Source organism: Budorcas taxicolor, chromosome 8 (assembly GCF_023091745.1).
Source record: "Budorcas taxicolor isolate Tak-1 chromosome 8, Takin1.1, whole genome shotgun sequence".
NCBI classification, from domain to species: domain Eukaryota; kingdom Metazoa; phylum Chordata; class Mammalia; order Artiodactyla; family Bovidae; genus Budorcas; species Budorcas taxicolor.
Window position 1 is genome coordinate 13790863 of NC_068917.1, and position 15593 is coordinate 13806455.

The 15593-nt window shown below is 44.0% G+C and overlaps 1 protein-coding gene across 1 annotated transcript in view; it reads left to right on the forward strand.

The window, feature by feature from the left end:
- NUGGC (nuclear GTPase, germinal center associated) overlaps positions 1–6529 on the forward strand; it is a 41501-nt gene extending 34972 nt beyond the window's left edge. Inside the window, exons 14-18 of the mRNA XM_052645316.1 lie at positions 109–250; positions 1712–1820; positions 2802–2938; positions 5046–5136; positions 6310–6529. Of these exons, the coding sequence (XP_052501276.1) occupies positions 109–250; positions 1712–1820; positions 2802–2938; positions 5046–5136; positions 6310–6449 (619 nt within the window). The 3' untranslated portion in view covers positions 6450–6529. The remainder of the gene's footprint in view (positions 1–108; positions 251–1711; positions 1821–2801; positions 2939–5045; positions 5137–6309) is intronic.
- Positions 6530–15593: the final 9064 nt, after the last annotated feature.

Genomic DNA, 15593 nt, shown 5'->3' on the forward strand with positions numbered 1-15593 from the left:
TCATCCCCTTCTCTTAAAAATGAGTAAAAGAATACCAGCTAGTTAATTCTTTGTTTCAATCCCACAATAGCTGCTGCTCTTAACATTTCACTTTGCTTTCCTCAGTAGGTCTGGGAAGTCCACTGATGGTTCAGCTCTGATCCCCCACATAGATGCTTTTAAGCTCTCTCTGCAGGAGAAGATGACTGAAATTGGGATAAGAAATGGCTGGAAATATGACAGCTATAAAAAGAGTTTCCTGATCCAGGAGGTAAGATCCTTATAAAGTGAAGAGGCCGATGAGGTTGGGTAGTAGTTTTCTTCCCAGCAGGATTTTGGAGGTTGCCTGTCTTTCCCTACTTGTTCCCTTGGAGTGTCTAGGCTCTGGGTAGGCCTAATAACAGATGCTGAGATCCAGAACATAGCAGGATGGAGGAGAGAGAAGTGATCCTGGAGGCAGCAAGCTTTGTTCCCCTGAGAAGCAGCCGATAATTAGTGCTGAGATTGTCAGACAGACTCAGTTCCCAGGAAGTATCTTCAAAGAGTCTTTAGCTATATAAACATTTGAATCCACTTTTAACAGTCTCACTGACTTCATTTTTGCCAATATCATGAAATACCATCCATGGCAGAGAAGTTTAAAGAAGTGTCATTTTTTGGCAGATTACTTTTTAGTTTTGAGTCCTCAAGACTCTTATGTGGGACTCATTTTCTTAGTCTGGGGCTGTCTTAGTCTGTTTGGGCTGCTATAACAAAATACTGGGAGGCTTACAAACAACAGACATTTCTCAGTATTCTGGAGGCTGGAAGTGTAGGATCAAGGTGCACGCAGATCTGGTGTCTGCTTGGGCCCACTTCCTGGTGTAGGGGTGGCTGTCTTTTTGCTGTGTGCTTACATGGCAGAAAGGCACAGAAGCCCTCAAGGGTCTCTTCTATAAAGGGCATCATCCCAACTGAGAGGGCTCCACCTTGAGTCCTAATCGCCTCCCAAAGGCCCCACCTCCTAATGCCATTACACTGGATTTGTGCTTAGTCGCTGAGTTGTGTCTGACTTTGCAACCCATGGACTCTAGACCGCTAGGCTCCTCTGTCCATGGGATTCCCCAGGCCAGAATACTGGAGTGGGTTGCCATTTCCTTCTCCAGGGTATCTTTCCGACCCAGGGATTGAACCCAGGTCTCTTCCATTGCAGGCAGATTCTTTACCATCTGAGCCATCACACTGGAGTTTAAGATTTCAGTGTAATAATTTTGGAAGACACGACTATGCACAGGCCCACAGCACAGGCCCAGCCCAGATTACATGAGAATCACCTGTGCCCCCTTACCCTTCCAAAAGATGCCCCATCCCATAACCATGCGTGCACCTGAGTTCAACTCTGCAAATAGTTATTGAGTTGTCTGAGGCACCAGACACTACGGGAAGCATTTTGGGATGTAAAGATGCTTAAGACAAAGTTTTGGAACTTCCCTGGTGGTTCAATGCAGGTGGCCTGGGTTCCATCCCTGGTTGGGGAACTAAGAGCTCATATGCTACAAAGCATGGCCAAAAAAACAAAAAAAGACAAGACAAGGTTCCTGCCTGTGAGGGAGGAGCTCACAGCCTGGTAGTGGAGGAGATGGAACAGCCAACAGTAACCCGGGCAAAGGAAATGGTACAGCCCACGGAAACCCCTGCCTTGCTTCTGTCAAGGGACTGTCACAAATGGCCTTTTGTTGATGTGGATTCTCAGATAAGTGCCATCCTGGGAGGCCTGGAGGGACACATCCTCAGAAAGAAGAGGAAGATTTATGAGTCTCTCACCACTTCTGTTCAGAACGACCTGAAGGCCTGTTATGAAGGTGGGGGGCCCAAGGGCAATGTTGGGGTCTGTCAGCTTCTTTAGCATCCGTGTCTGCTGTCCTCCCCCTTAAAGCATTTGTCCTTCTATGCCCTAAGCCCCCATAACACTCTTGGTCTACAAACTAAAACCCAACAGTTGCAAACGGGTGGGGAAAGGTCAGTCATGAACCACTTTTATCTGTTTCCAGTTCTTTCCATCCACCCTTCATCTGGACATTTTGCTTCTCTCTGTGTTGCATCGCAGCTGATTAAACTATAAAAGCCATTTACTGAATTCTTGTTCTTATTTTAAGTACCTGTAAACTCACTTGCCAGCTTTTTCTTGGTTTGTTGGTCCCACTGATTTTTTTCTGGGGTGGGTGGTGGAGTTTGGAATTTTGTAAACTTCTGCTTAATTCACTCACTAGGTTTTCTACATGAAAATGATCAAATATTGTTTTTTTTTTGTATTGCTGTTGCTGCTGCTAAGTTGCTTCAGTTGTGTACGACTCTGTGCGACCCCATAGATGGCAGCCCACCAGGCTCCCCCGTCCCTGGGATTCTCCAGGCAAGAACACTGGAGTGGGTTGCCATTGCCTTCTCCAATGCAGGAAAGTGAACAGTGAAAGTGAAGTCGCTCAGTCGTGTCCGACTCTTTGCGACTCCATGGACTGCAGCCCACCAGGCTCCTCCGTCCATGGGATTTTCCAGGCAAGAGGACTGGAGTGGGGTGCCAAAGACTGGAGTGGGTTGCTGTTTCCTACTCCTGGGGACCTTCCTCACCCAGGGAATGAACCCATGTCTCTTGACTCTCCTGCATTGCAGGCAGATTTTTTAACCACTGTGCCACCTGGGAAGCCCCAGGTGTGTCTGTATGTGTGTCTACATGTATATGCATATGTGTATGTGTGTATAGTTGGTTTGCTTGCCTTTCTTTCTGATGCTAAGGATATCTAAGCAAGTCCTTGTTGAGGTGTTGCTGTGGCTATCATTTTTGCCAGAGGCCGCACAGATCACGGGCAAGAAAGCATGTGAAAGAATGAAAGAGGTCCTCAGAAGAGGGGTGGACCGGCAGGTGGCCGAGGGCATGTTCGAACGGGCTCAAGAAAGGATGCAGCACCAGTTTCAGCAGCTGAAGGTACTCAGCTTACGCGGTTTGCGTTCCGGTCCCAGAGGGCTCCTTGGGGAGCACAGGAAGGAGGGGCAGAGGTGGAGGAAGTGGTAGTTGTTGGAGCCCAGATAGAGCCGGATGCCTTCTGCAAAGTGGGCTCGACTGACGCCCATGATGCCGGAGAAGGGGCCAGCCTCCACCTGGCTTCCGCCTCTACCGCCATCACGTGCTGGCTCGCGCTTGCCTCAGTCTGTGACTTCAGAAACTCAGGGCCTCCAGCTCTCTCCTGCACCCTTTCTCTTTCCTGAGTCATCACTAAGATCACTGTGATATCTAGAGGGGACCCTAAGCACTTTACAAACGTGAGCTTATTGAATCCCCAGCAAGTCTGTGAGATAAGGTGCTATGATTGTTCCCACTTTACAGATGAGATAACTGAGGCAGACAGAGGTGTATCAACAGGTCACAGAGCTAGCAAGTTACAAGAGTGGGAATTTGGGACCAGGTAACCTAGCTCTAGCAATAATATTATCTCAAGACACACTTAAAAAAATATTTGACTGCACTCAGTCTTAGTTGCAAGATTTAGTTCCCTGACCAGGTATCGAACCCAGGCCCCTTGCATTGGGAGCATGGAGTCTTAGCCACTGGACCACCAGGGAAGTCCCCAGATCTTTTTTTAATAGGGACAATGTCTTGTCTACATAAAATACCTGTAGATAAATGCCAACCAACTATTACAGATCTGTTCATTACAGTACCTGGCATATATTTTGGTGAGATTCCATCTCAGAAGAAAGTTCCTGACAGTTTCCTCGAAACTAAGTGTTCTGTCAAGTACACTTGGACCCATCCAGTCCCAGTCCTGGGTCTCATAGTTTGTCAGCCTCCTCTGCAAGTAACATAAATTCTTTGCTTTAGTCCAAGCTACTGCTAGCCCCTCCCTGGCCAATAGCATTTCCAAATTCATCAGCCTCAGGCCAGGCTTAGCTGACCTCTCCCAACCTCCCAAGGACCCAGCTCCTTGCTATTTCCATCCACCTCTGGGCCAACCTACTTCCTGAAACATCTCCAACCTCTTGTGCACAATCTCCTCTCCTCCCATCACTACAGTTTTGGAAAATCCCTTTCTCCACGACACGAAGCATGTTATTTCTCTTGGATCGGGCTAAGAGGTATCTCATTTACCAGTAGCAGTTTAGTTTCCATCATCTCACATATTACCACTGCCTATAAATACCTGCAGAAAATTTGCCCAATTCTACAGCTGCCAATCCCCACTGAGTACATAAAAACTGGCCCTTAAGGTGCCCAAGAAAACAATTGCACTGAAAAATGATTAGCACGTTGATCATGTACAAATGTATCTTAAATGACAGACATGCAAGAAGGTGCCAGTGGGCAAGACCACGGAGGGTTCCCATTCTCCGATCTCACAGACAATGCAGCTAAGGCTAAGGGCCGAAGTTACTAGCACAAGGTTCACAGATGCAGCTGAGACTAGAACTTAGTCCAGTGCATTGGTGAAAAGATCATGTCTTGGAGTCAGGAGGTGAAGGTTCAGAACTAGGCTCTGTCAGCATAGTGGAGAGTTGAGTGTTTTTCAAAGGGTGGCAACAGATGGTTGGAAGAGGGAAATGGTTTTAGCTGATAAAAGGACTGAGAATAGCAAGGAGACATATCTCAGGCAGTTGGAAAGTTATCTATATATTAATGGTGTGTTATGAAAAGCAGGAGGTCGACAAACATTTAGGCAGTGACTAAACGGTGGGACAAGAGGATGACGATCAGTGCTTTGCCTCTTTTTCTGCTTGTGTGGTATCTGTTCTCTTCCCCCCCCACCCCCACCCCGCCTCCCTGCATCCTCATTACTCCTGATTCGGTCCTTCAGCATCAGAGTACAGTCACCTAGGAAAGGAGCTATGAAGGCAGGTGGGACCCCTCAGAAATGTTGTCCTGATGACTTGAGTCTCCCAGGGTATCCTCAAGGGGTCCACCCTTGGACTTGACTTTGGTTTCGGCAACCCTGGTCCCTACACTCTCTGGTTGGGGACTGGGGTGGGGTCCCTTTCATAAGATTCCTTCCCCTTTAGACTGCACCATCCTAACAGAATGACTGTCCTTTGTCATGTAGAATGGAATCACGGAGAAGGTGAAGGGCAGCATCGCTACCATGCTGACCCTGGCTTTGTCCCCAGGGGATGGGCTCTACAAGGAGCTTGCAGGTAAATACATACAATCTTTATGTACTCGGGAGCAAGACAAATGGTCTCAGGATTCTGATTCCCTTCTTGGTCACAGTCTTGGCTCCCATCACTGGCCAGCTCAGGGTGGGGGAGTCTGAGTTATGCTATGGGGCATAGTGGTGCAAAGGGGATTGGAGAGGCTTTCGGATCAATGCCAGAGCCAACCCCAAGGTCAGCCTGAACTGTCCCTTCACAGGGACTGTGTGTGTCAGGGTTCTCCAGACAAACAGGACAACAGGATGTGTATGTCTCCCACACACACAGACATACATAAGGAGATTCATTTTAAGGAACTGGTTCATGCAACTGTGAAAGGTTCATGAGTCCATGTGATATGGCAGGCCAGCAGGCTGGAGACTCAGGAAAGACTTGCAGTTCAAGTCCAAGAGCAGTCTCCCAGAGAACCAGGAAGAGCCATTGTTACAGATGAAGTCTAAAAGCAGTCTTCTGGAGAATTCCCTCTTGCTCAGGGAAAGAGCAGCCTTTTGTTCTAGTCAGACCTTCAGCTGATTAGATGAGGCCCATCTACATTGCAGAGGGCAATCTGCTTTCCTCAGAGTCCACTGATTTAAATGTAAATCTCATCCAAAAATACACTCACAAAAACATCCAGAATAGTGTTTGACCAACTATCTGGGCATCATAACTCAGACAGGTGGAGACTTAAAATTCACCATTATAAGGATATCATCTGATCATAGACCATAGGCTAAAAACCCAAGATGCCAAAACAGAGCAAATTCACTAGAATTTAGAATGCGGACAGCTGGGAGGACAGGGAGTGCAGTAGGAGAGAGATGCCTGGAAAAGACTGGGGGAGGTCTGGCATGGGGTGTGCTTTGTATCTCCTTCCACTGAGCACTTGTGAAGCCTTGGTAAAGACCCAGGGATTTCCCAGACTTCTTCTATGGGCAGGTTTGTGTTTATTTTGAAGGTGCCCACTATGATCAGATAAGCCTTAAGGTAAGAGTAACAATGCCTAGTTTGATCAAGTTGTTTATAAAACACATTGATTGGACCGTCTAATCTCTAAGCTCCATTCCTGAGCTCCTATTCTGGGACAGTTGACCCAAGTCAGAAGAGGATTCTCAGGGGATCTGTTTCCTGGGGACATTTCTGAAAAGGACACTAACTCCTGATGCTCTTCTGTAGATGTCAAAAGCGAATACAAGGAGATGGAGAAGCTGCACAGAAGCCTGAGAGAGGTTGCTGAGAATGCAGTGCTGCGGAGGGGCATGCAAGACTTCCTTCTGAGACTGTCCCCCAGCAAAGCTGGTCCCCCCAAAACATAAGATTTAATTCTTGGGGCTTAGCCCCAAGGGGATGGAATACCAGCCTAGAGACAATCAGATTTACTTGTGTTGGTTAAAAGCTAATAAAGAACATCTCCCCACTTTGGGAACTTTATAGGCGATTGAAAATCCATATATGGTTACTTTTAAGACGAATACAGAACACATCATTTCATTTTTATTCTATTGCCAATGAAACCCTCAGGAAGTTCTAAAGTTTTAGGGATGAGAAACTTGTGCCTCACCAAAGAAAAATACCTGAAGAGTGAAAAACTTATATATGGAATGTAAAACATGAAACAAATGCACTTGTTTACGAAACAGAAGGAGACTCACAGACATCAAAACAAACTTCATCAAAAACAAACTTACAGTTACCAAAGAGGAAATGGCATGAAGAGGGAGAAATTAGGAGGTTGAGAGTAGCAGATACAAAATACTATATGTAAAATAGATAAACAATAAGGTCCTACTGTATGGCACAGGGAACTATATTCAATATCCTGTAGTAAACCATAATGGAAAAGAATATGAAAAAGAATATAACATATATGCGTGTGCATATATATATGTTTATGTGTACATATATATGTATACAATATACGTATGTATGTGTGTATATATATGTACATATATATATCTGATTCAGTTTGCTATACTACAGAAACTATCACAACACTGTGAATCAACTATACTTCAATAATAATAATTTTTTTTAAAGACTCTTTAGTTTGGTCCTTGGTCTGACCTATGGACTCCATCACAAATTCTAAGTCACAGCTGATCCATCTGCTCAGGAAATGGGACACTGGCTAGAATTAAGCAGAATGCTACCATCAGAAACATCACGACTGGGGTTCAGGGTAGCCCTCGATTCTGGAGGAGACAAGGGGAAAAGGTGTGTTGCTCAGAAGACTGGAAGGTGGGCAGGGAAAAGAACAGTTTTTGAGCACAGCTTGAAGTGCTGCACAGTATTCTGATGTATAGATGTATTTTATCTTTGCATAGTCACTAAGTCCTGTCCAACTCTTTGTGACCCCCGTGGACTGTAGCCCACCAGGCCCCTCTATCCATGGGATTTCCCAGGCAAGAGTGCTGCAGTGGGTTTCCATTTCCTTCTCCAGGAGATCTTGCCAACACAGGGATTAAATGCATGTATCCTGTGTCTCCTGCATTGGCAGGCAGATTCTTTACCTGGGAAGCCCATACTACCATTTATCTTACCATTATTCTATTGCTGGACATTTAGATGGTGCTGTTTTTCTCCACTGTAAATAATATTGTAGAGAATATTCTTATACAGATATCTCTGTCTCTCTGATTTTTTAAAGAGACAGACAACCTCATGCTGCTGCTGCTAAGTTGCTTCAGTTGTGTACGACTCTGTGCGACCCCATAGACGGCAGCCCACCAGGCTCTCCCGTCCCTGGGATTCTCCAGCAAGAACACTGGAGTGGGTTGCCATTTCCTTCTCCATTGCATGAAAGTGAAAAGTGAAAGTGAAGTCGCTCAGTTGTGTCTGACTCTTCTCGACCCCATGGACTGCAGCCTACCAGGCTCCTCCGTCCATGGGATTTTCCAGGCAAGAGGACTGGAGTGGGGTGCCATTGCCTTCTCCGAGACAACCTTATAGGTGATTTCAAATGCAATTTTAAAATTTAGAATTCCTGTGTATACACAGTATTCTAAAAATCAGGATGAAAGGAAAGTATTCCAACTTGTTTATGAAGCAAATTTTAACCATGATGCTTAGAACAGTAATTATCAGAAAGAAAAACTAGTAAGAATTCTGAATTATGTCTCAGTTCAGTTGCTTAGTTGCGTCTGACTCTTTGCAACCCCATGGACTGCAGCATGGCAGGCTTCCTTGTCCATCACCAACCCCCAGAGCTTGCTCAGACTCATGTCCATTGAGTCGGTGATGCCATCCAACCATCTCATCCTCTGTCATCCCCTTCTTCTCCTGCCCTCAGTCTTTCCCAGCATCAGGGTCTTTTCCTATGAGTCAGTTCTTCACGTCAGGTAGCCAAAATATTACAGCTTCAGCTTCAGCATCAGTCCTTCCAATTGAATATTCAGAACTGATCTCCTTTAGGATGGACTGGTTTGATCTCCTCGCAGTCCAAGGGACTCTCAAGAGTCTTCTCCAACACCAAAGTTCAAAAGCATCAATTCTTCGGCGCTCAGCTTTCTTTATAGTTCAACTCTCACATCCATATTATGTCTAGGTATCCAGTTATATCTAGATACCCAAAATTTAAGCAACCTCAAATAAAAAATATATGCGTTTTCTACTGTGTAACTGATAAGTTATAGATTCGAGGCGTCCCAATTCCAAAATTCCTCTCTGATTTTTATCTTCAGGATAAATTTTTTAAGAATTCCATTATAGGATCTGAGTAAAAGAGCACTTTAAAGTCTCAACTGTTCCAGAAAACCTGTCTGCTTACTAGCAGGAATGAGATTCACTGTGTTACCATTTTTTCAATACCATTTAAAAAAAATTAAAAATGGACACTCTTGTTTTGTTCAGCAGGTTCACGGGATCAGATTTTTAATATTTCCATCTTGTACTGTATGGGTTGTTACTGACACTGAAACCCTTTTCTGTATTTATTGAAGTTTCTCCCACTTGAATTGTCCTTTCATAATCTTTTGTTTTGGCGTGGCTATCACTTTCTCTTTCTCATTTTTCTTTTTACTTTGAAAGAACTTCAAACTCTGAAAAGCTGCAACAGTACAAAGAACTCCCATCAACCCTGTATCAATATGCCAACATTTTACCACGCTGGCTTTATCATTCTTCAGTGGGTATGTGTGTGTGCTTGTGCACACCCTTCTCAACTATTCCAAAGGAGCTGTATATGTCTATGCCCCTTCACCCCATAATATTTTAGTGTATTCCATAAAAGCAAGTATGTTCTCTTACATTAACCCCCGTATAATGATCAAATTCAGGAAATGCAACATTAGTATAGTATCATTGCCTTATCCACAGTCTACGTCCAAATTTCCTCAACTGCCCAGTTATGGTCTGGGCAAAGCAATACTTTTTCATCCAGCATCCAACCCAGGATCAAGAATTTCACTTGCTTCCTTTAATCTCAGACATTTTCAAGGAATACAGGCCAGATGGTTTATAAAATGTTGGCTTGTCTGATGTTTCTTCGTGATCAGAATTGGATACCCTTGGCTAAAACAACCACTTAATTGCCTCATCCTTTTTATTTGTTTTAATTTATTTTTTATTTTACTTTACAATACTGTATTGGTTTTGCCATACATTGACATGAATCTGCCACGGGTGTACATGAGCTCCCAATCCTGAACCCCCCTCCCACCTCTCTCCCCATATCATCTCTCTGGGTCATCCCTGTACACCAGCCCCAAGCATCCTGTATCCTGTATTGAACCTAGACTGGCGATTCGTTTCTTACATGATAGTATGCATATTTCAATGCCATTCTCCCAAATCATCCCACCCTCATCCTCTCCCACAGAGTCCAAAAGTCTGTTCTATACATCTGTGTCTCTTTTGCTGTCTCACATACAGAGTTATCATTATCATCTTTCTAAATTCCATATATATGTGTTAGTATACTGTGTTGGTGTTTTTCTTTCTGGCTTACTTCACTCTGTATAATCAGCTCCAGTTTCATCCACCTCATTAGAACGGATTCAAATGTATTCTTTTTAATGGCTGAGTAACACTCCATTGTGTATATGTACCACAGCTTTCTTATCCATTCCTCTGCTGATGGACATCTAGGTTGCTTCCATGTCCTGGCTATTATAAACAGTGCTGCGATGAACACTGGGGTACACGTGTCTCTTTCAATTCTGGTTTCCTCAGTGTGTATGCCCAGCAGTGGGATTGCTAGATGCCTCATCCTTTTTAATGAACAGAGTCGGAACTCACTGCTGACCTTGAATGATGAGGGAGGAGTCTAGAAACTAAACGCAAACACAAGTCTAAGCCGGGTCCCTCACTTTCTGTCCCACAGGGCGGTCCTTGCTAGTCTTGGCGGGGTGGGCACGGAGGTTGAGGAGGATTTGGAATAACCCTCTTAGACCTGGAATACCGCCTGCCCATGGCTGCTGGTGACAAGGAGGCATTGCCAAGATGCTTTCACAACGTGGAGCAGAATGGGGAAGAAGGCAGGGGGCACTCAGCTCCATTTCAGCCTGTGGCATCAGGAGGCAATAGCTTTGTTGGTCAAGTTCCTGGACTCTCCAGACTGGCTGACCTCCTGCAGGGCTGGGTGGGTCTCAGAGCACAGCAGCAGGAGGACAGTAGGCATGACCTCTGCCACGAAGTAGAGGACCCTGCCAAGCTTCGCTAGTAGCTCAGAGGGTAAAGAACCTGCCAGCAATGCAGGAGACGTGAGTTCAGTCTCTGGGTTGGGAAGATTCCCTGGAGAAGGAATTCGCAACCCACTCCAGTATTCTTGCCTGGAAATGCCATGGACAGAGGAGCCTGGTGGGCTACAGTCCATGGGGTCACAAAACATCAGACAAGACCGAGCAGCTAAGCATGCACAGAGGACCCTGCCAGACTGAGACTGCCAGCAGCCCCCCGTCTCCTGACCTCCCGTGGGCTCTCCTCCTCACGTTCTTCCTTCAGCAGCTCCCTTCAGGCCCCACACACCCTCCTTGGGGTATGCCACCCTTTGTCTATCTTCCAGTGAAAGTTTCAGAGCTCAGGTTTGGCCAGAGGGTAATGGAGACGCTCCTCTGCTCAAGTGTGTCAGTTCAAAAGGAGGGAGGAATGGCTCCTAAAGACTTTACTCTAGCATCTGCACCAGCAGGAACTATGGTCTCGTCTGTGAGCAAGCGCACTTCTCCAAAGCAACTATTACTCTTGAAAAGTGATTTAGTTCAGGGGCTGCACTGTCTTTGCTGCTGCGCACAGGCTTTCTCTGGTTGCAGTGAGTGGGGGCTGCTCTTTGCTGAGTTGTGCGGGCTTCTCACTGTGGTGGCTTCTCCTGTTGTGGAGCCTGGGGTCTAGGTGTACGGGCTTCAGTAGTTGTGGCACACAGGCATAGCTGCCCGGTGGCATGTGGGATCTTCCAGGACCAGGGATCAGACCCATGTTCCCTGCACTGGCAGGCGGATTCTTAATCCCTGGGCCACGAGGGAAGTCCAAAAGCGACTATTAGTATTATTCTTGTAGTAACCAATACTATCTTGTCTCATGAGGAGAGCTTGCTCTTGGCCTCTGTTTCTTGGCAAAACTGTGCTAAGTTGCCTCTAACCCACCCTGTTCTGGGCTGATGTCACTAAAGCCACTGCTTGAACTGAAATGGGCTCTGCTAAACCTGGCAGGGCTGAGTTCATGGCACTTCTTTCTCATCCCCAGCATTCTTCCTTAGGAGATGCCATGTGGATCCTGCCACAGTTACATCATAATAATAAGAAATGGGGACTCTGACTCACCTAAAATGTTAAATTATGCCAAGAAGCTCTGCTTACAAAAGCAGAGAAATGATCATTTGAGAATGCACAGCACCGAAATTGTAAAAATTAAAAATCTTCCTACAAGGACCAACTTTACAGCACACGGAACTATATATAATACCTTTCATACCTTGGGGCTTCCCAGGTGGCTTAGATGGTAAATAATCCACCTGCCATGCAAGAGATGCAGTTTTGATTCCTGGGTTGGGAAGATCCCCTGGAGGAGGAAATGGCAACCTACTCTAGTATTCTTGCCTGGGAAGTCCCATGGACAGAGAAGTCTGGTGGTCTTACAGTTCATGGGGTGGCAAGAGAGTCAGACATGACTTAGCAACTAAACAATAACAATAACCTGTAATGAAAGAGAATTGAAAAAGTATGTATATATAACTGAATCACCTTACTATATACCTGAAACTAACACCACATTGTAAATCAACTACACTTCAAATTTTGTTTAAAAAATTTAAAAACAAAAATGTTTCAGTGCTAAATAACATAATGGAATGTGTAATTTGTGGAGCACTTCATTATCTGACAATATGGGATAAGTGAAGTGCTTTTTAAAATATTTTTTTTTTACGTGGACCATTTAAAGTCTTTATTGAATTTGTTACAACATTGCCTTTGTTTTCTGTTTTTGTTTTCTGGCCATGAGGCATGTGGGATCTTAGCTTCCCAACCAGGGATCAAACCTGCAACCCCTAAACTGGAAGGCCGATTCTTACCAACTGGACCACCAGGGAAATCCCTAGAAGAGTTGTTATTATTAAAATACAACAGCATCAGGATTTTCATGTCAAGGAGAGAACTGAGAAGCGACCTCTCTTTTTCTTGAAAACATCTTAACATGTACAGTTTGTATTACTAGCTGACCTTCAGTTCCGTTGCTTCTTTTGCATTTCTCTCCATTCCAATTGAACTACCCAGAAAAATATGAACGTGTGCTGGTTTATTTTCTTCTATCTAAATACCACGTCACAACTCAGTATATCTTCCCTACTCCCAGCCACATGGTTTAATCTGATTTAGGGATGAAGAGAAAATTGATAATGAGCCATGAAATCCGGGTGAGGCTGTGTTCTAGACACCCTCTGTAATAAAAATCACTTCAATTCTCTATTTTAAAGTCTTGCTGCCTAGTCTTTATACAGGGCTTTTCATTGATTTTTGGTCCTGGCAGAAACATGTGGGTTCTTGCTTCTGGAAAGAAGACAAGTCACGTGACTGTGGCCTTTGTCTTTCGGCGTCGCATGGAGAAAAAGGCAGATTTTGCTTTGAGTTAGGAAATGAGAAAAAGCTGTACACAGAGGTAGAAAGAAAGCGGAGTACTGTTGATTGGCTCTTTCCCTCTCTGAAATCAAAACCTGTTGTAGAAATTTTAAAAAATGTGTTAGAACTGTTGAAACTCTGGAACTACCGGTGAAACAGTTCAGCATGATTGAAACATTCCTACTCAAGCCCAGATTGGGTGGAGCTAACAGTAGGTAGCAGTAATTGATGACAATTAAGGATCATATTTGTGCACGTGTTTCTTTGCATCTCACTGAGACTGTTCAATTTTCATTATTTTGATGATGGTATTTATTTATGCTTTTTGAATGAGCAGCATAAAGGTGCCCAGAGAACTTAAGAGAAGCATGGATGAACGGAATTACCAGTTAGAAGTTTTTAACAAAGGATTAGAAAACAGAGAAGAACTAAACAGAGATGAAGAATCCAACCACTGAAATAAAAAAAAATACACTAGACACAATCAGCAGTGGATTGGGTGATACGGAAGAGTAGACCAATACACTGTAAGCCAGAGTAGTGGGATCACTGGAGCTGAACAGAAGGGAGGAAAAAGAGTCAGAAGAAATGATGAACTTCCCTGGTGGCCCAGTGGTTAAGAGTCCGTCTGCCAATGCCGGGAGCACGGGTTTGATCCCTGACACAGGAAGACCCCATGTGCCCTCAAGAGCAGCTAAACCCACGTGCCACAACTACTGAGCTCCTGCGCTCTAGAGCCTGTGAAACGCTACAAGGAGCCCCCACTCTCCACAACTAGAGAAAGCCCATGTGCAGCAACAAAGACCCAGCACACCCCAAAGTAAATTAGTTTTTAAAAAGGAGATGAGGACAGTTTAAGACACTTCTGAGACAATGCCAGTCGTACTAACACGTGTATTAGAAGGGTCCCGGAGGGAGAAGGGAGAAAAGGCCAGGAAACATACTTCATCTTCAGACTTCTACAACTAGATTTATCTTGATGATCATTTTGAAGTGCACAGAAATATCAAATCACTATTTTGTACAACAGGAAGGAACATAATGTTGCAGATCAATTATATTTCAAAAACAAATTCATAGAAAAAGAGATAAGGTTTGTGGTCACCAGAGGTGGGAAGTAGAGGGAGAACTGGTGAAGGCAGTCAAAAGGTACAAACTTTCAGTTACAAGAAACTTAATACTAGGGAGGTAATCAACAACATGATAAACATCATTAACACTGCTGTATGTTATATATGAAAGAAGAAATCCTAAGAGTTCTCATCACAAGGAAAACCTTTTTTTCTAGTTCTTTAATTTTATGTTGATATGAGATGATGGATGTTCACTCAACATTGGGATAATCATTTCATGATGGATATAAGTCAAATCATTATGCATACATTAAATGTATACAGAGCTATGTGTCAATTATAGTAAGTCACAGTAAAACTGGAATTAAAAGAGATTGTGAGACTTCCCTGGGAGTCCAATGGGTAAAACTCCAATGCAAGGGGCACAGGTTCAACCCCTGATTGAGGAATTAAGATCCTACATGCTGTGTTGTCCAGCCAAAAAAAAAAAGACAGAGAGAGAGATTGAATGCAATCTATAACTACCTTTTAAAAGTATTTAAAGTATTGTTCTCTTGGGGTATAGAATTTCAGAAATCATGGTGGTGGACTAATAAGCAACAGATCAAATCAGACCCTACCCCATGGTTTTTCTCCAGCTTTTACAGAAATCTTATTATGCCTGGAAAGGGGAACATATACACTCCTTGCTGTAAAAGATGCTAATAAAGACCTCAGCCACATTAATATTTACATTTTCTCCATAATCTTTTGTTTTCTTCTATCACTGGTTTATAACAAAGAGAAGATTTTGCCAATTTGAGCCTAGAAATTGCTCCAATTTCTATATAGAAATGAAAATAGTGTCCGCTTGGTAAATTAGAACCTGGTTCACTTTACATACTCATGGGCATCTTAGTATGCTGGGGCTGCTGTGACAAAATACCACAGACTTTGTGTCTTCAACAACAGCAATTTATTCTCTTCACTTCTGGAGGCTAGAAGTTCAAGGTGTCAGCAAGGTTGCTTGGAGACCTCTCTATGTTCCATAGAAGACTGCCTTGTCACTGCAGCCTCACACCATTTTTCCTTTGTGTGCGCTCTCCTAGTATCTTCCCATGTGTTTGAGTTTCCTCTTCTTTTTTATTTTATAAAATTAATTGATTTCTTCAAAAACTTAATGTAAATGGCAGCCACAGAAGCCATGAATCACGCAGTCACTTGAACTTTTAATAAACTTTGGGTGAAATCCTCTTCATTAAAATGAAGAATGTGGACTCCCTTAAATTAAAAGGGAAATGACTCCATTCCCATTCCTCTGTTCAGTTGTTCTCCCTGTATCTGGCATAATCTGAGCATTCAC